General features: G+C 40.2%; 1 protein-coding gene across 32 annotated transcripts in view; it reads left to right on the plus strand.

The window, feature by feature from the left end:
- ENOX1 (ecto-NOX disulfide-thiol exchanger 1) overlaps nucleotides 1–22,945 on the plus strand; it is a 536,733-nt gene that overhangs the window by 120,965 nt on the left and 392,823 nt on the right. For 9 of the 32 annotated variants that reach the window (XM_070239807.1, XM_023621635.2, XM_023621625.2 and 6 more), the window contains one exon: nucleotides 500–629. The exons of 19 other annotated variants lie outside the window; for them this stretch is intronic. Coding sequence is in view for 1 of the 13 variants with exons in the window: in XM_070239804.1 (XP_070095905.1) it covers nucleotides 605–629 (25 nt within the window). In the remaining 12 variants the exon portion in view is untranslated. Of the gene's footprint in view, nucleotides 1–493; nucleotides 630–22,945 lie in introns of those variants that run through there. 4 more of the 32 variants (XM_070239803.1, XM_070239796.1, XM_070239797.1 and 1 more) reach the window with 1 other exon arrangement.

The following is a 22,945-nucleotide window of genomic DNA, read 5'->3' on the forward strand; positions in this document are numbered from 1 at the left end:
TTAGAAACCATGAATGGTGGGGAATCTTGCTTTTGAATTATGAGACAGTGTTTGATGAATTTGATGTAAGTATCAGGTAAAAATAACTTTGCGATAGTGACATCCAGACAAAAAATTCTCCAGTGGTTTCTCTTCCCACTCTTGATCCTCTCTCTCTTTCTTCTTCCCTCCCCTTTTCCTCTTCCCCCTCAACCTCTCCCTCCACCTTGCTCCCTGCCCCCTTCATTTTTTGATAATCAACACGGCAGCTAATAAACATATAAAATATTCTGGGTGACTCAGAGATGCATTTTTACCAGGCTGGATTATATCATGGGTAACTCCAACCGGAAGGTGCCATGTGCTGTGGGCAGAGTGGCCTTCTTAACTGTCATGGAATGTTTAGGGACAGGGAAGCGACATGCATGATTTCCATAGAGCTCAGGAATCCTGAGTGTAAGAACTCAAGCCTGGCTACATTTTGGAGTTCAGACATGTGCTGATGTCTCTCATGGTTTAGGATTCCCCAAAAGAAGATGGATCGAGGGAAGTGATGGGGTCCCTGAGAGAAAGCCATATGTGAAGAAATCTGCCAGAATGGATCAGACTGAGCAACAGGATCTGGATGTCTAAGGGGACAGTGGTTCCAGGTACCCCCCTGACCTAACTAGCTTTCCCTCAACTCCCCTTACCAGCCACAAACTCCTCCTCACACACACACACAAAGTCTGCTATGGCATAAACGAGGGCTGTGGCATAAAGCAGGGGTTGGCAAACTCTGGCCCTTGGGACGAATGTAGACTGTGGCTTCTTTTTATAATTACCAAGGGCTAAGAATTGTTTTCACATTGTTTTTTTTTGGTGAGACAGGTTGGCCCTGAGCTAACGTCTGTGCCAATCTTCCTCTATTTTATGTGGATGCTGCCACAGCATGGTTTGACAAGCGGTGTTAGGTCTGCGCCTGGGATCCAAACCTGTGAACCCTGGGCTGCCGAAGCAGAGTACGTGAACTTAACGACTATGCCACCAGGCTGACCTCTTAACATTTTTTAAATGTTGTGAAAAGAGCAAAGAAGAGTATGCTACAGAGACACAATATTTAGGCCTTCAAAGCCTAAAATATTCATTATCGGGCCCTTAACAGATAGTTTGCTGACTGCTGCAAAGAACTGGTCAGCAATGCCTAACAGCTCTTTCCTGGGGGCCCTTTCTTGAAAGAGCAAAACCCATGAGTGGAATTAGTTTCCCTAATGGTTGGGCCTCGAGCTTGGTGTTCTAGGGAATGTTATTTGTCCAGGGAATATTGTCAGCAGTGTCAATTGTGACTTGTGGCAGAGTGACAAATGTCAGTGGAGCAGAGGAAGAGCATGGGAGGAGAGGAGAAGAAGGCTGTCAAGCAGCAGGTCTTAGGTCTGTTTGTATGGTGGACATCCACTCCCACCACCACTAGGGCATGCCAGAGGGGTTAACTGAGGAGAGGAATCCTGTGTGGAGTGCAGAGAACTGGGACTTAGGCTGTTTCCTTTAACACAACATATTTGCAGCACCAAGGGTGAGGAGGCCAGGGGACTTTTGGTTTACACTTACGTTCTATAGTTCACAAAATGTGTCTCATTTGGTAATTGTGAGAACCCTCTGAAGCAAGCAGAAACGGTGTTGCTTTTGACCTCAATTTAAGAGAAAAAAGGATTGATGCTTGGTCAGAGATGTATCCTCTTCAGGGACATATAATTATTATATGGTGGAGTTGGAAATCAAACCCAGATATTCTGGCTCTACAATCTGAGCATCATTCTCAGAGTCAATGAATTATCACTATGAAGTGTTAACTCTGCACCCCACGCCCTCAACACAAAAACCTGCTCACTCAATAGTAACTGTATTTGAAAGTTCATTATCTTGACATTATAAACAACAGAAATGGTTAGAACAGCTCCAGAACTGGAATCATTTTTCGTGTCTCAGCTTAGTCACCTTCTCCCATGGGAAGGTATATGTGGAAGAAACTCTCAGCAGAGTGAACAGGTAATTTTCACTGTTCTGGGTTATTTGTGTATGTCTGGGAATTCGAGTTTAAGACAGATTACTTGGACATTTACATTGACCTTCACAAAGAACCCGTGAAAGGAGCAATTGTGAGAAATAATTAATGACTCTATGACGATCTTAATCAAAATTGGACCTGTTTTCACTATTTCACCATAGATGTAAGAGTAAGACCCTATGCAGCAGATAAACCCAGTGGCCTGTTCTGTGTATGTATGTTTTAGACATCAGAGACCATCGTTCTTACATGAGAGGACAGCAGAGAGTTTTCTATATTTACTCACCACCTGCATACTTTGATATTTTTGTCCTAATTAAGTGTGCAGGGGAGGTAGCTGTGGTCTCCATAGGTTCTGCTTCTCCATCTTGGTCTGATACTGAGCAGTGGATTTGGTCCTGGAGCCGATGGCACTGATACATGCAGCAGCCAGCCACAGGGGAACCCATCATGGTAATAGCAATGTAGCCATCTCCAGGAATCTAACCACATCCCTATTTAGCTAAGGAGAGTGCTGAGTGCTCTCACTGAGAACGACATTGAGGGACTCTGGGATAATGCTGCCTTTACACAGCTTGTAAAATACGTTAAAAAATAAAGGCTTAAAAGTCATGCTTGTAAAGAGTGAGGACAGGGAAATGAGTGTAGCAATTTACACGGAGTAAGAAGTTGTGTCAATTTCTCAAAGTGGGTATTTCCTCTCTTACAATATCCTTTTTTTTTTTTTTTTAAGATTGGCTCCTGAGCTAATAACTGTTACCAATCTTTTTTTTTTTTTTTCTTTCTGCTGTTTCACCCCAAATCCCCCCCAGTACATAGTTGTATATATTTTAGTTGTGGGTCCTTCTAGTTGTGGCATGTGTGATGCCGCCTCAACGTGGCCTGATGAGTGGTGCCATGTCCACACCCAGGATCTGAACCGGCGAAACCCTGGGCCACCGTGGCGGAGCGCGCGAACTTAACCACTGGGCCACGGAGCCGGCCCCTCTTACAGTATCCTTAAGAAGGCTGGGTCATCCATGGGTTAGTAGCTCAGGAACTGACTTGGGGCTTTGCCTTGCTGGCTCCTTGTACCTTTTTGATTTCAGCTCAAATGTCATTTCTTAGACAGCCATCCTCCCACCAGTTCTGGGGTTTCCTTCCCCCGAGCTCTGCCCCCTGTGTTCTCTGTCTCATCATCCTGTCCTATTTTCTTCACAGCACTTATCGCTGTTTGCAATTAATTTTATTTATTTATTGGCCTGTTTACTATCTCTCTCTCTTACCTCTGGAACATAAGCTCATGGGAACAGAAGCCAATCATGACGCTCTGGCTTACTGTTGTTTTCTGTAGCACATAGAACAGTACTTGGCCTATGGTAGATGCTCCATAAATTAATTGAGTGAGTTAATGAATGAGTGAATTAGTGGATAAATATGTGCTTTTCTGTTGCTTAATCCCACAGTTTAGTGCCCAGGTAATGGGTTGTGGTTTTTCCCTAGTAGAAAAATGCGAAGGGACTATATTAGTTTTCTACTGTTGCAGGAACAAGTTACCATGAACTAAGTGACTTAAACAATACAGATTTATGATCTTAAAGTTTTGAGCGTTAGAAGTCCAACACCAGTCTTATTGGGCTACCATTGCGGTGTCAGCAGGGCCACATTCCTTTCTGGAGGTTTCAGGGGAAATCCATTTTCTTGCCTTTTTCAGCTTCTAGAGGCCACGCATATTCTTTGGTTTTAGCCCCTTTCCAGCTTCAAAGCCAACAACAGTGGGTCAAGTCTTTCTCATGCTGCCGCCTCTCTGATTCTCCACAGCTGAGGAAGTTTCCCTGCTTTTAAGGACTCGTGTGATTAGATTGAGTTTAGTTGGATAATCTAGGAAAATCTACCATCTCAAAGTCCTTAACGTTAATCACGTCTGTAAAGTCCTTTTTGCCACGTAAGGTAACATATTCACAGGCTCCAGAGAATAAGATGTGCACATCTTTGGGGGAGGGGTGTCCTCATTCTGCCTACCACATAGATTTACTCACAGAAGAGGTGGCGAGATGGTCCAGCTGAGAGGCTCATTTCTCTTCCAGAATGTGTATTGTGAAAGAGAGAGTCTTCACAATGCACGTATTCATTCAACAAGAAATATTTGTGGAGCTTGTCACATTCTCCTTGACAATTTTGTTTCTGAGGGCAGATTGGGCCAGGCTAGCTTGCTGTTTTGTAGAGTTTGGTGTGGGTAACCTGGAGAAATTCACCTGAATTCAGAACCAGGCCTGACAGTCAGAAAGTGGGTTGCTAAGCAAAATGGGATCAGCTGTAGTGGTGGCGATAGTGGTGACAGATAACATTTATTGAGTACAGGCCTGTTTGGAGTAATTTATTGAATTCATGTAATCTTTACAACAATCCTGTGATAGAGGTACCGTTATTATTCCTGTTTTATAGATTATGAAACTAAGGCACTGAGAGGTTAAATAAGTTGCCTAAGATCACACAACTAGTAAGTGATTGAGCCAGGATTCTAAATTGCAGGCCGTCTGGCTCTAGACCCTGCTCCCTAGCCACTGTGCTCCCATGCATCCCATGGGACCACTTAGAGAGTGGCTGAAGGAGCCTATGAGAGGACCAGAGTGGGTGCTGGGGAGCAGAGCCTCAATTTCTGTGCAAGTGTGCTTGCAGGGTTGTTTTGGACCTTAGCGTTTCTGCCCCAGCAGACCCCGCTGTATGTCAGGCATACCTGCCATGGGGAGATGCTCAGGAGGATGCAGAACCATGTAGCCCACGGGCATTCCCTGTGAGGAGTTGGCGAGGGAGACGTTATGTACTGTGCAACTTACTGAACCATCTATTGGGCTCCTGAGTTTCGTGAAGTACAAAGAGTGGAATGGTACAGAGGAACTGGTCAGAAGCCAGGAGTTTATGTGCCCCTTTCATCAGTTACCAGATCTGGGTCTCAGTGAGGCCACTTTGATTCATAGAACCTCTGTGAAAAGAGAATACAAATTCTGTTTGTCTACATCTCCAGAGTGGGAGAAGGATCAAACGGTTATTGAGAAATGCTATGTAAATATTGGTTTTTACTGGCCATGTCCCTAAATGACAAGGTGAGGAAAGGAAGCAAGTATGGGTACCTCAGTGCCCTGAAAACCTGTCTGGCTTGTGTCACCCTGGGGCTAAACTGGAGAGCATGAGCAAGACATGAAATTTGCTTCCCATAGCCTCTGTGATTGATGGCAGGGATTTACAGGTCAGCCTGCGAAAGCATGTAATCAATCAAGGTGTAAGAAGGATATATCTTATCTTTGGTGTACAGATTCACAGTCACGATGGCTCTAATAACCTGACGGTGGTCCTCAGAAGGGGAAGCCTCCTCCACTAGTCTCCACCTGCCTCATTTTAGTAGCTATAGGGTGGCCAGGCAATCTCAAGAATTTTTTGTATGAAGGTGGTATTCTTTAGTGGGTTTGCTGTCATTGTGTGAGCACAAGTGACAGCTGTGAGTTCTAGGCTTCAGAGGGAGGTACAAAAACTTACCTTGGAGTTAGTGAGACTGCAAATACTTACTTGGATAATCAATCATATGTAACTATCAAGAGCAGTGAAGGCTCTGAGATTTTACCCTGCCTGTAAGTTAATAAGTTAGCCTGCCATTTTCATACATGCTGGCAGAAGACATGAAACTCCGCAGTCAGACGCAAAGGACTTTATTCCTTGTGGCATAGTGGCAGCATGAGCTTCATGCTTGGATTGGTTTTTCTTGTCCCCTAACTCCCATGGGGGCCATGGAGAGCCAGCCCAGGTGGGTACTTCACACACACTGAGTCTGTGTCATAGCTAAAGAATACAGAATTTAGAAAATCACTAAGCTTATAAAGGGCTGCTTGCAAACTTACCCAGCCTTTATTATCCTGGTCAGGAAACAAATCTGTTTTCTGTCTTGGAAGGAGACACTATCTTTACTCTTCCCGGCTGTTTGCTTTACAAACATTCTTGAAAAGATAGTTTGGGACAAAAGGTTTACAAGACATGTAGGTAAAGCCTCCCAATAACACATAATTAGCTAAATTCCTAATAAAAACCTATCAAGGTGTTTGTCTTTAATTATACAGAATTGTATCAGTGAGCTGATATAGTCTGAATTCTTTTGGAGAAAAATATCCATTTCTAATTCTCTTCACTTAGTTCTATTCAATATTTTTGGATGGTGATTCAGTTTGGCTAAATTCTAATGAATTGGTAATTAAATGATATTTTAATTAAAAGTTGTTTACATGGATTGTACAGAGGGCATATGGTTGTCTCTTTGATAAACTTTGGTTATAGTAGTAGCAAAAGTAAGAATCTCATGCTTTGACAATGGGTGATACTGATAGAAACTTATGTAAAGATTTTTGCTGAGAACAACGCAAACTTTACTTTGAATTCCACGATAAACTTTCTAGGCAGATTCTTATTTGGAGAATTATTATTTGATGTACAAATTTCTTTATATTTGATTTTTTAATTCCCAAAATTTGTTGAATCTTTATTTATAGTCATGATTGAAAGTTGTAGACCTATCATTGCCTACTCAGTATGTAGTCAGTGATAAATTGAACCCAAATGACTTGAATAATTCATAAGGTAATGGAACTTTGAATATTTTTTAGGTTTAAACTTGATACAAGGGCCCACGCGGTGCTGTAAATGTCAGGAAGTTCAAGGACCCACATTCTTCCTGGGGGTTGGTGCAGTGCCATGAACATGACTTCAGATGCAGCTGGGTCTGGATTGAACTCCAGTTCTGCTAGTTCCTAATTCTGTAATTTACCTAAAATATCTGAGCTTCAATCTCCTCATCTAAAAATTGTGGACAATGACTACTGCATCATAGAGTAGTTGTGCGGCCTAAATGAAATGTTACTCAAAGCTCATACATTCCTTTAATTATGTAAAGGCAATACTGAAGTCCGTTCAGGACCATTCAAAAGTTTTTTTGATTACTTTCAGCTTGGGTGAAGCTTTAAATTCTTAGTTAACTTCCTTTTCTAAAGTGCTCATTTATTGTCTATTATTTTTCTAGTTATCTAGGTGCGTTGGGGAATTAAAATCATCCTTTAAAATTCATCCCATGGATATCAAAAGCTCATAAATTGCTAGATGCTAATGGGAAAGTCAAGAATCTGCTCCAACTTATTATTGCAGGCATACACAGAGCTATCTAGGGAAAAGCAAGGATTGGCTTAAATTCCCAGAATAAGATGCTTTGCAGATTTCAAAATATGTCACTCACTATAAAATTTATTCAATTATTTACCAGCCACACACATACTAATCAGGGTTAAAAGTAGGAAAGACCACAGGGAAGAATGGACGGTCACCTTTCTATTAGCAGTGGTGGTATTAAGAAATAATGACAGCTCACGTGTGTGTGATGCCCTCAGTTTTATGGGAAATCAAGAACTGAATATTTAAAAACTAATTACAATTAATTAAGATGACTAAAAGAGCTATGACAGTTTGGGATTCTATTTTTATCAATTTAATCAATCTCTCTGATGAAAAGTAGGAAAGAGATTTTAAATTTGACAAACAACTTAAAAGCTTTGTAATGGGAGTGGAATGAGAAAGCACAATGAGCAGGAGAACATTAAGTGAAGTTCTACACTTTTAAAAATAACCAGCTATTATATTCTGAATATAAAGGCAGCCATGACCTGAAGAGGGAGGGAGGGAGGGAGAGGAGGTGATGCATTTCAGCAGATGGGGTGAAGGAAGATGAGTGGTAAGGCACCTGCCTCCTCCTGGTGTGTAGATCTCTATTCACTGCTACCATGTAGAAAACAGCAGTATAGGAGGAGACCAGCTTTTATACCAAACGTGCGTGTGCACACGGGTGTGTAATGTTTAGCCAATGTGTCTTTAGATTGTATATAAAATATTAAGGTCTTTACTTCGTGGAGGTTGGGTTAAAGATTTACTTCTGGCTAAGTATTATCATATGCCTAAATGTTAAAAATAGGAGCTATTCTAAAGGGAGAAAATAAATGAACAATTTGGAAGATAGATCAAAGCTAGTCTCAACTGGTTGTTAATGGAGGTAACTGGATGACTTGACGTTATTTCTATTTTGTCCAACTCATATTAAATAAGCACCTACCATGGGTGGGGTGCTGTGCTGGGTCTGTAGTGACTAAACTGACCATGGTCATTAGCGCATCTTCTCAGCTCATTCACAACCAGACTAGACAGGGAGGAACACAGACACTAGGAACCCACCCTCAGGCCTTGGCATGTGTGGTGAGAGGTGAGGTTTCTGAGTCTAACCCTTGCCCTCAAGAACATTACAATATGGTAGGGAAACTTGCCCATTGGTGAGACAGGACCCAGGCGCACATTTAAATTAGATTAATTATGACAATAATTTGTCTTTATAAATAAAAATTGGTTTGAGTTAATTTTTACAGGTAATATTTTTTCCTACATAATTGTAGTCAGTTTCCTTTGAAAGACGATGAAAGGAGTGTTTCTTCTTTTTCATTTTCTACTTCTATTTTTCCTTACCTTGGACTGTATGCGATCATGGACAGAAATATCCCACTCCTTCTAGTACAGATGCAGCTGTAGCATAAATAGGGAAGTAGAATATCAGCTCAAGTGGAGGGGATTCAAACTCTCGGCTCTATTAGACAGGAAAATGGATAGTGCAATAAATAGGGCTATTGAGGCTACAGCAAGTTATCTGTCCAAAGCTGCAGGGTCAACATTTTTTAGATAGTATCATGGGTGAGTAGTTAATTAAGTAAAGGCATCCAATCCCAGCGGACTCTCAGGGAAATGAGGTCTATACTTTCTTTTCCTTGAACACTGGGGCAAATTGGTTTTTGATTCTACTGCATCCATCTCTTGGGTGCTTCTTACCTTTGAAAATCCTTTTTGTTGAAATGACCTTAGTGTCAGTGACACCTGTAGGCTAAATTTAACTGCTTTTCTAAAAATACTGTCATCTTTTTTCCCCAGTAATTCCTTCAGTTCACAAATAATTAAAGCATAATGTGTTGGGATCTTCCTTGTTTAAACTCTCTCTGTCCTTCACCTTATTGACTTATTTATTTATCACATATGGCCCATTCCAAATGGGTAGGATTTCTCTCAGATTCCAGCATCAGGTTTTCTTTCCTAATACTAACTTTTGAGATATTCAAAGCAAACAGACCCACAGAGACAGAAAATTGTGTGTGTGTGTATGTGTAGGAGAGTTGTTATCCTTTTGTAAAGAACTAATTACAGGATAGTGCAGGATCTTTTGAAATAGGAGGCTGAATTGCATAGTGAGTATTAGCATACGTAAATTTAGGCAAGTTACTAACTGCCTAAGCTTTTTTGTTTACTCATCTGTAAAATTATGATAATATCTAATGATCTTGTTGTGGATTAAAAGTTGGAAAGCATTTAAAATAGTGCCTAGTATGTGGTTAAGTGCTTGATAATAAATTATCATCGTGGCCCTAATCATTATGGTCATTTTTATCTTGGTTACTTGTATTTTAGGACTTTGTCAAATCAAAAGTTTCTTTGTAATTTGAGATATCTTAAGAGGCACATGAGACTTCTTTTTAAAATTTTTCAAACCCTTAGCTAGACTCACCAAGAAAAAAAGAGAGAAGGCTCAAATAAATAAAATCAGAAATGAAAGAGGAGAGATTACAACGGACACCTCAGAAATACAAAAGATAATAAGAGAATACTATGAAAAGCTATACGCCAACAAATTGGATAATCTAGAAGAAATGGATAAATTCTTAGAAACATACAATCTTCCAAAACTGGACCAAGAAGATATAGACAATTTGAATAGACCAATCACCAGTAAGGAGATCGAAACAGCAATTAAAAACCTCCCAAGAAATAAAAGCCCAGGACCAGATGGCTTCCCTGGTGAATTCTACCAAACATTCAAAGAAGACCTAATACCTATCCTTCTCAAACTCTTCCAAAAAATTGAAGAGGAGGGGAGGCTTCCTAACTCCTTCTACGAAGCAAACATTATCCTGATACCAAAACCAGACAAGGACAACACAAAAAAAGAAAATTACAGGCCAATATCACTAATGAACATCGATGCAAAAATCCTCAACAAAATATTAGCAAATCGAATACAACAATACATTAAAAAGATCATACATCATGATCAAGTGGGTTTCATTCTGGGGATGCAGAGATGGTTCAACATCCGCAAATCTATCAACATGATACACCACATTAACAAAATGAAGAATAAAAATCATATGATCATCTCAATAGATGCAGAGAAAGCATTTGACAAGATACAGCATCCATTTATGATAAAAACTCTAAGTAAAATTTTTCAGTTACCCATAGTATCTCTGATTTCAATTGAATTGATTTAAATCATACAGTTGGTCACAGGGACTCAAGGGCCTTGAGGGCAGGAGTACTTAAGTATATCACCTCTGGGATGGCACTTTATTTAGAGCAAATGCTCAGCAAATTTGGACAGTGCTCTGAGGTCTGGATTTATTTCTTGTTTCTTAACCAGCTGTGGTTACTTGGTTCACCTTTCTGGACTCAGGATTTCTGAGGTCCTAAAGCCAGATTTGGAGACAGAAAGACCTGAGATTTGAGTTCTGGTTCTGCTGAAATCTGGACTAAGGTAGATGGGGTTTCCTGGTCAGACATTCCTCCAAATCTATAATCTTTAAATGTTTGTTCAACTTTTATTTAATGGAGGCATGGGGAGAATGATTTTCAGTAATACAAATATAATAGCAAATACAATAAGAAGAGTACAATTAACAGATTCACTAGTTTATTTACTTTCTCTGGCCACGGCAGGAGGGTCAATGTTCTGGGGGTAAAAATAATGAAAGTTATTCTTGATTTTATTGTAGACTGTGTGTACGTATATTTTCTAAATCAAACAAGTAACTGAGAGGTGTATTAGAAGATATACGTCTTCGATGATAAAAGCTCTCACTTGCTTTAGTCCAAGAGCACCAGCCGTGCTTATTTGGTTTCAGAATGTTAGCGAGCAGCAATGGCAAGTTTCTCCCCCAAGATAGGCGGGCGATTCTGGGCAGATTTTCTTTGCATGGGTGGGTAAGTGGGTGGGAAATGGGGCAGGCTTTTTCTTACTTGAGAGTGCTGTTTGTATATTTTACTAGTTATAGAAAGGATTGCATGATGAAATTTGAGTTGATTGGTGCATATTCTTCCAGTAAGGTTTTAGCTTTCTAAAGAAATTGGCTCCTAAGGGATTGACCTATTGCCCTGAAGTTGTCTTGCCTCTAGCTCTGCCAAGTACTAATTGCATGGTTTGGGGCGAGTTATTTTAACCTGTCTGAGCCTTGGTACCATCATCCTTAAAAGGCAAGATGGGTAGAAGGGAGGAAAAGGGGTCACACCAGCCAAGTCTCTTCTCTTTATCAATTAAATGGAAGCTTTCCTGGAACTACACTTCCCAGCTTTCTTCCTAATGGCCAGACCTGAATCACATGACCACTGCTTGCTGAAGAGGGTACGGGAGAAGCAACTATTTTACTTTTCTGTTATTTTTAGTGGCTACTGGTGCCACCCTTTTCCTCCCTTTCAAGCAAAAAGGTGGCTCACTGTGGGTGCTGTGCGGCCAGTTAACCCACAGGGACATCACACCACTTCCTAGGGATTTTTGAGTTTTAGAAGTACTGACATATTTAGCATCTAGCAGAACCCAGTAAGTATCAGGCATGCAGAAAATAGTGTGTTTTCTCATGTCTAATACACTGTGGGTTGCTAGGTGCAGTAGCAGTGTTTTAGAAGACAAAAGCATACATTTCATGTATGTATTATTTTAAGATGTATCTCATTTTCTCTCATTTTCAAAAATATTAAAATATGAAACACTGCATGCATCCTGGCATTGAGGAGCTATGGAAGTAGGTATCATTATGATGAACTTGAACTTATGACATGGTTTCAACTACTCAGAGATATAAACAGGTGCTCTTTTTAGAGGTACATACTCTACTTTGAATGTAATAGTTTTGGGGATATATTTTAAGATTAATTTTGCAAGGCTGCCAAAATATATTTTTTTGTTTTTTTTTTTGGTGGGGAAGATTGTCCCTGAGCTAACACCTGTGCCAGTCTTTGTCTATTTTGTATGTGGAATGCCACCACAGCATGTCTTGATGAGTGGTGTGTAGGTCCGTGCCCAGGATCTGGACTGGCAAACCCCAGGCCACCGAAGTGGAACAGGGGAACTTAACCACTATGCCACCATGCTGGCCCCTCAAACTTTTTCTTGGGGTAAGAGTTTGTATGTGTCATGTTTTTTGTGGTGAATGTGTTAGTTTTCATGCCAACTGTCTGCTGTCTATAATTTCTTAAGAGGTATTACTACTCCTAGAACAAAGGAAAACTAAAACTAAAAGTCAAAATTTGTGGAGAGTTGTATTCTGATCTGGAAGCCTCAATGAATTAATTGCATAATGCCAACCATCAGCAGTGGTTTTAAAATCCGGTATTCAGATGTATTACATGTGAAATACATAGCATCTTTATTTATCTGTTGTTTCATTACAGTTTAAATTTATGTGAGCCTATACATACATACCCACATGTTCACATACACACACACATGCACATGTAAACACACACATAAGGACACATAGTTTTCATATATATAAAATACATAAAAATATATTTTTTCATATAAAAATATATTTAACCAGCTTGTGAAACATTCTTGGAGAATAAAATGCATAACCGTAAATAAATAAAGACCCAGCTGAGCAATGCTGCTGGGAGACATATGGATCAAAAAACAGTAGCCATTTGGTTCTGTTATCACTTACTATGCACTGCACAGATTTAAACTGTTTGGACTAGTTGGCAAAGCGGTTTATTAGGTTAGAAATCAGTTCCTTAAATTACAGTCTTTGCTAAAGCACAGTGCACTTAAAGAAGCTTTCTCTGAATTAGGGGATGAGATATTACAGTTTTCTGAGAAAGACCCTAGACACTTATGAGCATAGCGTGAGTTAATTCTCTTTCCCTGGGTGAGGTCTCACTGTGAGGACACAATGCACCACTTTGGTTGAGATGCCGTTTCCAATAAATATGGAAATTATGGCTTCTAGTGCTGTGGCCCGGTATGAAATCTCATGGGAAATAACTGGAAACTATGTGATAGGTTTGATATTAATTCCTACCCCACTCCCTGAAGTAACCAACCCATATTTACAAGATGTACCATTATTTCGTGGCCGTCCAGAAAGATGAGTAAATGTAGTCCTATTTTGTAGAATGAAACTGTGTTGATAAAAATCTCCTAGTCCCTCTTCTGTCTTTAGAGGATGAGTCGAATAAAGCGGGCTCCGTTTTCTGAGTTGAACAGAGCGTCTATGCTTCTGTAAGTTACAGAGTTGCCCTTTGACCCGTTTGCCTGCTCTTTCTTGGTTTTCTCTAATGACTCGCAGTGGTTTGGGGTTTTTCCTTTTGCCAGATGAGGATAGTTTTGTAATGATGGAATTCACACTAAACCCACGTTCTCAACCTTGTGAAATCCTGGCAGGACAAAGGCGAGATGAGCTTATCATTTTCAGATTTATTTGTTGAGGAACTGTGAGAGACTCGTTACACTATAAATGTTGGGGCAGGCTGTTTTTTTTATTTTTTATTTTATTTTATGGGCTGTTTTTTGAGAGCAAGGTGAAACAGGAGATTAAAGAGTGTTTTGAAAAATCTCTGTAGATAAAGCAGTCAGTGAGCATTTGTTAGTGTTACTCTTAAAGGAGTTGAATTTAAATGTGGCAACTACCCACTGGGGTTAGAAGAACCTAATCTGAAGGTGCTGTGAATTTGCCCCCTGCTGTGTCAGTGTCTGAGAACAAGAAGGTGTTTGGGTGGGCCTGGCTTCTGCTGGGTGTTTGTGGGGTGCAGCAAAGGTTCAGGGGCAAAGCCTTGTGGATGTGCCATTGATTTTCCTTTTCCCCTTTAGGGACCAGGATTTCCGAGTATCCTCCTTAACTTTCTGTATTATCTGTGGTAGATTGTCTGTTCTCTTTAAATCGTGCTTCAGCAGTTGAAAAGACATGAGAGATTAACCCTGCTTTGTTCATTCCTAACTAAAGGAAAAGGAACATTGTAAAGATTTAGTAGGTTAATAAAAACAGGTATTTGAGTGCAGTGTTTTGAGCTCTTGGGAAGTTGGTTCTGAATAAATGTGAGGCATGAGTATTGTGCCAGGGATGGAATTCATGAAAGATGAGAAGAAGCTGTGAGCTGAGTGTCCCACTTCACACAGCAGTGCTCCCAAGCAGCACCATTAGAAAACTTATGCTGTTCTGCATAAAATTAGATCTATATAACAGTTTGGGGTTTTTTTCCCTACCCCTTTCTTTCCAGTCTTTCTCCTTTGATGCCAAGACCACAGTGAAATGATGACTGAGTTAGGCCTGGGAAGTTCCCCACGTAGCCATCCAGGCGCCTGTTGGCCTGGAAGAGACTCTTGAATGTCAGGTCTTTCCTTGTATTTGAAGTCGCACTGACCTAAGGGTGGCCTTCCCTGGAGAACTGGGGGAAACCTGTGTTAGGAACTTTGGATCTTGCCTTGAAGTCTTTCTGATTGGGTTGGACTGGGTACGCTGGTGGGCTTGTTCCCACAATTAATGGGAGACGTGACCCTCTGTGCTTCATGTCCCTCATATCCAGCCAACACGCAGTTTCTGTGTGCATCTAAGACCAGCTTCTCTCCTTTCTGCCTCCTCGTGAAAGCCAATGCTGTCCAGCTGCCCAGCCTCACCACAGCTGTGCCCAGCCAGCAGAAGGGAGGCAAGACTGATAGCCCCAAGCTGTGGGACAAAGCCAGTCCTAATACACCAGCCCTTGCCCTAGGGAAGCCTGAGCTGGGCAGAGAAGGGAAGAGAGAAGACTGCACACAGCTAAGATGAACACAACTTATTTCATTATCAATCTTAGAAGGTTTTGGTTTGCATGTTACCGTGTCTCCTTTTCAAAGAACTTTGGTGAAGGAAGCTGGAATGTTCTGAACATTCGTTTTGGAGTGTGATTATCCCCTTAGATTTGCTAAATAAGTAGGAATGTCGCAACATAGGATAACTTTTACTAAGAGAATATTTGGAAGAAGAACCTCATAACAAAAATTCATGGGCTTCAAGAGGTGGCCATGGAGACCCTTGGGATGAGAAAACCGAGGCCCCGGAAGGTTACGTGATGATGCTCAAAGTGAAACAAGTTACACTCGAGCCTGGGCAGACTCCAGCAGCCTGGGCAGCCCGAGCTGATGATCTGCCTGCTTTTCCAGGGTCATCTTCCCATGAATCCATAAAACTGTTGTTAACCACAGACTTTAAATACAAAATTTCACCTTGAAGAAGGTTCTATATCATGTGAAATTGGAAGTGATGTTATGCTACTACTAATAATAGGAGTCCCTTTCGTAGTGTTTGCTGTGTGTCTCTATTACCTGCATGACCTTGGGCATGGTTCCCAGTGCTCATGACCCACAGTCAGCCCATTCGATGTTTACCCTTCCTGATACCTCTAGTAACCAAGCAAACTTTCTGTGCCTGACTCCCAGACCTCAGGCAGCTTGAATGTGGTCCAGGTCAGAACTCTCTTCTTATTCAATGTTTTGGTCTCCGTTGTAGGAAGGAGGCCCTACCTAACTTCATTGGCTCCACTTGTGGCTGTGCTGGGGCTGTGCTACCCCAGAAGTCCAGGCCAGTGATAGGGCCCTGCTGCTTCCCCGTTGCCAGAGCAATGTCTGCTGACCATTGCAGCCCACTTCCTGCATATTGCCCTGGGTCCTGAAACCCTCTAGTTTTCTTTTGCCCTGAGTTGAGGTCAGAGTGAACATTATGCTTTGCCCGCTCCAGCACACACACACTTGCTCCAACTGCAAGTCCACTGGAAGTTCTGGCCCCTCCTTTGCTGCCTTATCTTGCTGTGAGTAGCTGACAAGATCCAACAGAATCCTGATATATGTCATATTTTACTGATAGTGGATAATTTTAAACACTTTCTCACTTCTCACATGTGGGAAGTATAGGAAGTATGTGAACTGAACATGTATTTCTACATTTAAAGTAAAGAGTAAAGTACATTTATCTGTGTCAAAAGACCAAAAACTACCATACTTGTTCTTTTTATATTTTTTCCTAAGTTTCTTTACAGGGAGCATTACTGGAAGCTGGGTTATTAACTCAGTTGCGACTTTGTTTTTTATAGTAGGCATTCGTTCAAACAAAGAAATGCTTATCACTGGAACTGATAACTGTGATAAATTGCCTCAGCTTTCATGTGTACCTACTATTTTTTGGTGGCACTAAATCCCAGTTTTAAGTCCCAAAAAATTAAGCTGGATGTCTTTTCCAGTGGAGCTTCCATTTCCCACTGATAATTTGCAGAATTTTTCTATCGCCCTCCTTCTCAGACTCCATCTTCTTTCATCACGTCGCAGGTGTTAATGTCTATTTATCCCCCACTGTCTACCTTTCTTTCCACTCAGATTTCAGCCTCTCCACATACCTTAATGCTTGCCCCCTTCCTCTCTCTCCCCTTGCTCCTGATCTTCACAGCAGCTGCCATAGAAACGTTTACCAGTTCTCTGCACACATATACCATAAATGGGTATTTGGTCCTCAGGAGAATCAATACCCTGGAGAGCCACCAGGTTTGAGTAGTAAGTGGCAGATATACCCACCATGGTGTAAAGTGTTCTAAGGGTTGCGTTTGTCCACAGACGCCTTTTGTGTGTATGGACTCTTTTGTCCTTTAGCATTGTTATATTATGTTTTGGACTTGACTTTTATTTACAAAAGAACATGTTTATAGTGTCATCTGGCTGACAGACCCTGACGCAGCCTCTCCCAGCTTTCCACTTATATGCCAATGGTAATACAGAAAAAGATAAAAACGTAATACTAGTGGAAAATAAGACTGATAGCCTTTTGCAGGATTCCTGGAGCAATTTCTACTGATTATGAGGCTGATGGAACTGAATTGAGAATAAAAGTTGTTGGCCAACATCTGATTTCTATGCAGTCAGAAAGAGCAGCTATCTGCTGTGGGAGGTGTGCTTTTGGATGTGTTCAGAATGTTATGGCAGATCTTCTCCTCTGCACCAACTTTTTATATGTCTTCATGGACTGCAAGCCCCAGAAATTTGCTGTCCTTGTTTAGTGAGTGGTGCTGGATGGGAAGAATGAAATCAGTCCCAGATGGTCAAGTCCTTTCCCCTCATAAGACACCATCGGACTGTGTAAGTGGAGGCAGAAAGAGCTCATCTAGCGTTGAGTGCATGCATTGTAGCTTTTCTTGTACTCTTTATTTGATGGAGTTTCGGGGTAGAGAACTATTCAATGACAGGAAAAAAAATCTCATCCTGGTCACTTAGGGTAGTCCAGGATGAATGCTAGTTAAACACCAAAAGTGTCCAAACCAACTCGCACCATAGGGTAGAACCCGGAAGGGGATTCAGAAACTACCAGCCAAGGGCCAGGAGTCACATATTATCTGTTGGCCAACGCCTAGTATGGATAACTTTTTCCCAGTTCAAGAGTGAATAAACACAAAGATACTCAAAATGGTGGCCCAGGAAAAGGTAATGTTAATAATGAGTAGGTGTTTCTTTTAAAATTTTTATTTCAAACATACAAGTTGTATGTGAACACAAGCTTATAGTGGGCAAGTAAAATAATATACTTAGATTAAACTTGATGATTTTTCTCTTTACTCTCTAATCTCACTTACCTCCCCAAAAGTAAATACAATTACTTTTTTAGTGTTTATCCTTCTAAATATTTTTTATACATGTACAGACTACTTACCTACCTATGCATGCACATACATACACGTGATATTGTGAAATATAAATAGTATTATGTTGCTCATATTGTTATGAAACTTGTCTTTTCATTTAATAACATATCTTAGAGATTTCGTTCAATATTATTACACATCATCCTGCTTCATTTCTTTTAATAGCTGTACACTGTTGTATTGTATGGATACTCCATAGTTTATCGTGCCCATGCTGGTAGACTGTTATGTGGATTCTGATGTGGGATTATTACAAACAGTGGTACAGTGAACTGCCTTATGTCTTTGTATACATATGTAAGAATGTCTATGGGACAGATTCCCAGAAGAAGAATTGTTGGGTCAAATGGTACACACATTTTACATTTTGGTGGATACAAATTTACCCTAAAATAACTATTGACTTCCTTTCTCATGCTCATTTCCCCCATATTTATACCAACACCAGACATCATCAAGCTTCAAGATTTTTATCTACTTGTTATGTGGAGGTAACTTGCAATGCTATGATTAATGGTGAAATTGAATGCCTTTTAATGTATTCACTGGTGTGACCATCTTTAATAATCATAAAATTTAAATCTTATGTTTAAAATCTAAGAGAATTTTTATTTTGAAACTTGAATTATTGATTCTAAAATTCATTTAGAAAAGTAAGTGGGTGAGCTGATTAAAATTTTGAGGAAAAGAAAAAGTAAATGTTAGCAGGGGAAAGAATACTTGTCTTACAAGATATTTAACACACCCCCAATATACAATCTAGGAATCATCAGACAACACAATGGTACAACCAGAAGGGCTTTAAAAGACCCAGTACATGAAATAATTTAGTATATGATAAAAATGTCATCAAAATCAGTGAAGATTTAAATGATTTTTCAGAAATATTTTATTACGTAAATGTTTAAAATTGTAATGACGATTAAAACCATATAGTAGTAAAATCATAAAAAACTAGAAGAAGAAGATATAGCTTTATATATATATATGATTTAGGGCTTTGGAAGGTATATCAACTATTAAGAAAATGCTAACGTAAAAGACATATTTTAATGTACTAAATTTAAACATTTCTGAATGGTGAAAAAAATGCACCATATGTGAAATAAAATGTCACTGAAAACTGGAAAAAATATTTGCAATAAATATGACAGAGATAGGGTTAATATCATCAATACGTAAAAGAATTTCTCAAATCCATAAGAAAAAAAAGCCTAACACCTCAATAGAAAAAGAAGCAAGGAACGTGAATAAATAAAATATACATCCTTCCCTGCTAAGCTGCTCCAAGAGGAGCAAACAGCTGATGCAAAATGGGAGTTTCAAAGAAGGCTGACAGATGAGCTCTTTTGTGTAAAGATACTGTTGTTTGTCTCGACACCAATTAAAAACATTCTTGTTTTAAAGGATGTAATATTAGAAGGTAGTCTGTGACAAGCCGCGTTTTTACCATTAAATAACTTACAAAATCTATTAAGGAAAAGAAAACAGCTTAAAAAGTGCCTTATTGAGAGCAAATTGTGATCAGAGATACAACATTAGAATCACATAATGTGATGAAACTACTTATGTATGTAGTTGCCTAAATTTTAGCTAAAACAGAAAAAAACAATAAAAGTTTACTTACTTATAAATATTGTGTTCCCAAGTTTGTTTTAAAGATACTGTTTCCTTATAGCATGGAAACACTTTTATTTGCCCTGAAATAAATTAGCAGGTAAGGCTTCACTGAAAAAATATTTCACACTTTTCTGCTGACACACACTCTCATATTAGTCCTTACCACTCCAGTGGTGAAAAGAGGCAGGGTACAATCCAGAGGAAGCGCACACACACGACTCAGTTTCCCTGGTTCCCAGAAGCTTTTCTAAGCAACAGAGGAGGCAAATAGGTCTTGGTGCAAGCTGGAGGAGCTTCAGGCTTGCCTGGCCACACTACTGCACAGTTAATAAGTGCTCTAAAGAGAACCCTAATCGTGTGTTGCCAGAAGGATGCAGAATTTGCAATCTCTTCTCAGTGCTGTGGCTAAGAGTAAACTTGGCCCTGACCCACAGCAATGTTTCCTACTCTAGAGGGGAGCCTTGTGCTGCCAGTAGCTGCAATCCAGTAATCCACATTCTACCAGGTCTGTCTTAAGAAAAAATAAAAGACTTATGTAAAAGGATATGCATTGCAGCAATATTACAAATGGGAGAAATGGGGCCACCCCCATGCCATAGTGGTTAAATTCATGCGCTCTGCTTCAGCAGCCTGGGTTTTCGAGTTTGGATACCAGGCATAGATCTACACCACTGGTCAGCTGTGCTGTGGCAGTGAGCCTCATACAAAGTAGAGGAAGATTGGCATAGGTGTTAGCTCAGGGCTAATCTTCCTCAGGAAAAAAAAATGGCAAAAATGTAGAAACTTATCCTCAAATAGAAGAATGTTTAAATAAATTATGACACCTTCATGAGGTAGAATACTTTTGCAGCCATTAAAGACTCGTGTTTTTAAAGACTACTTAACCAAATGGGAAAACACATTATTATATTAAGTGAATATAAAGCAGAGTTTGAAATGGTGTTCATAGTATGAGCCCATTTTATAAAAACAAGAAAAAAAAGTCCACAGGAAGAAACTAGAGTGTAATATTCCAAAGAAAATTTAACAGGAGTTTATAACTAGATGGTACTACATGGAGTTACATTTTTATGCATTTCTTTTTTTCCCCCAAATATTTTACTGCAAGCAAATATTTTATCAGAAATTTGTTTATATATATATATACACATCCTCATACTCTACATTGAGGTCCTCAAGGAGTTAATCCTTTTATTTCCTGTGTGTGTGTTTCATTTTAGAGAAAAGCAGGAACTTCACCTTTGGAATTAAAAAACAAGCAAAAGCCGTTTTGAGGACTATGTGTTAATGGCAGTAAGCTTTAACTGAGGGAAGGCGTTTTAATTACATTCCTGCTTTAAATCATAGAGGTTCCACATTTTATTGCTGCTCTGTTCTTCTTGGAATATTCTGTTCTCACTAGTGTGGAGAGTAGCACTTAAGGACTTAAGGCAAAAAAGACTGGAAAATAAAGATGCGTGTAATCAAGTGTGAGGGCTAAACAAGTGAAAAAGGTACTCACCTACAACAAGATGGCTGTTGCCCGTCCTTCATTTTCTCATGTATCTTGGTAATGTCTGCCTCTGGAAAGAAGCCGCTTACAAAAGGTGTCCACTTGAGGTCTCTCTGAAAGATGACAGTTCACATACATTGCTCTCCAAAATGCTGGCAAAAATGGAAACATACATGGGAGGCAGGAGGGAATGGCGGAACTAGAGAACAGTTTCAAATACCAGAAACGTCAAGGAAGTTTTGTCAAATACAGTCTGGTTTTTGAATGAATTAAAAAAACATCAGGAATTGGAATAAAATTCCCCTTCTCAGGACTCTGTGTAGTGTTTATTTCTGTAAGTGGAGGAATTTTAGAAAAGCTGCACTAATAACCTTCGAAGCAGATAAACAGGAGCTGGGTGAGAGGCAGGGAAATGAAAGAAGGGGAGAGCATCTACCAAAAGCTTCCTTTTGAATGGCAGTCATTGCTTCTTTTCTACACTATAAGGAAGAATTTCCTATAAGACATTTTTAAAGTTGATTCTAAAGTGGCAGTCATGGAACCCCTATAACCTGGACAAATTAGATATGAGGCCAAAAATAGATGGCAAAGAGAAATTTGAGGAAGATTAGCCCTGAGCTAACTACTGCCAATCCTCCTCTTTTTGCTGAGGAAGACTGGCCCTGAGCTAGCATCTGTGCCCATCTTCCTCTACTTTATACATGGGACGCCTACCACAGCATGGCTTTTGCCAAGTGGTGCCATGTCTGCACCTGGGATCTGAACCGGTGAACCTGGGGCTGCTACGGAGCAGAAAGTGTGAACTTAACCAATGCGCCACCGGGCTGGGCCCCGAGACATTTCTGCAATGAAATCCAACAGCAGAAAGCAAGATCAACTCTTCAGAAGAGTAAACTGGTACAATACCTGTGGAAGGCGATTAGGTAATAGCTTACAATAATCTCAGTTGGAAATGCAGACTTTCATTTCTGGGAGATTGGACTATATGTTATTTTCCTATTCCTCTTACTAAGTACGACTAAAAACCCTGCACGTTACTTGTGTAGAAGAAATGCAAGATTCTGGAAGGTGGAGAGAAGGAGGTAGACTGGTTAGGGATGTCAGAACAGAGGAATGACCTGATGGTGAGTTCTCTGCATTTTCTTCTTACCTCATATATCCAAGACTTGATGCTAAGAAGCCAGCAACTTTAAAATGCCAATGGGTACAGACAAAAAGGCCCCAATGAAGCCTCCTCTTTTTATCTAGAAAAGCAGGAAAGAGCATAGCAAGACAGAACACTGTTAGACAATGATCTATCTACTCCATCAAACACCACAGAAAAAACTGGCCACACTCCCTCCCATGCCAGGAAAGGCTGAGTGGGAAGTCAAGAGCTTTTCCCTCCAGATGTTGTAACAACACTCCTGCTGAGGTGGTGTCCGAGACCAAGTAGGGAGCAAGACTTTCATCCCCACTGGCCAATAATGAGTTGTTCCTTCTCTTCCTCCTTACTATAATACCAATGAAGATAACTTGGAGAGTCTGGACTTCCATCTCTAACTGGCAAAAATTAGCCACCACTCCCCCTTCCTGCTAGGATTGTGATAGAAGGGACCTAGTGGAGACTCAGGACTTTCACCATTGCCCAGCGGGAATGAAGCCACCCCCTTATCAGTGTCTTAGGAGATTGTATAGGGATCCAGAACCCTCAACCCCAGCTAGCAGTAATGGGAAGCTTCCACTTGGGTGTCAGTGGATGCTAAGTGGGGAACCTGGGCTGCTACATCCACTTGGCAATAATGAGGGTGATATTCTTCCTCCCCCTGTCAGATCAGTGTTGGGGAAGCCAATTAAAACAGTTTAAATAAGATCCAGACTCTCAGAGCATAATACAAAAATGTTCAGTTTTCAATTGAAAATCATTCTTCATATGAAAAAACCAGAAAGATCTCAAATTGTATGCAAAAAAGATAATCAATAGATGCCAAACATTGAGATGACTGTCAGAATTGTCTGACAAAGAT

Source organism: Equus caballus, chromosome 17 (assembly GCF_041296265.1).
Source record: "Equus caballus isolate H_3958 breed thoroughbred chromosome 17, TB-T2T, whole genome shotgun sequence".
NCBI lineage: Eukaryota > Metazoa > Chordata > Mammalia > Perissodactyla > Equidae > Equus > Equus caballus.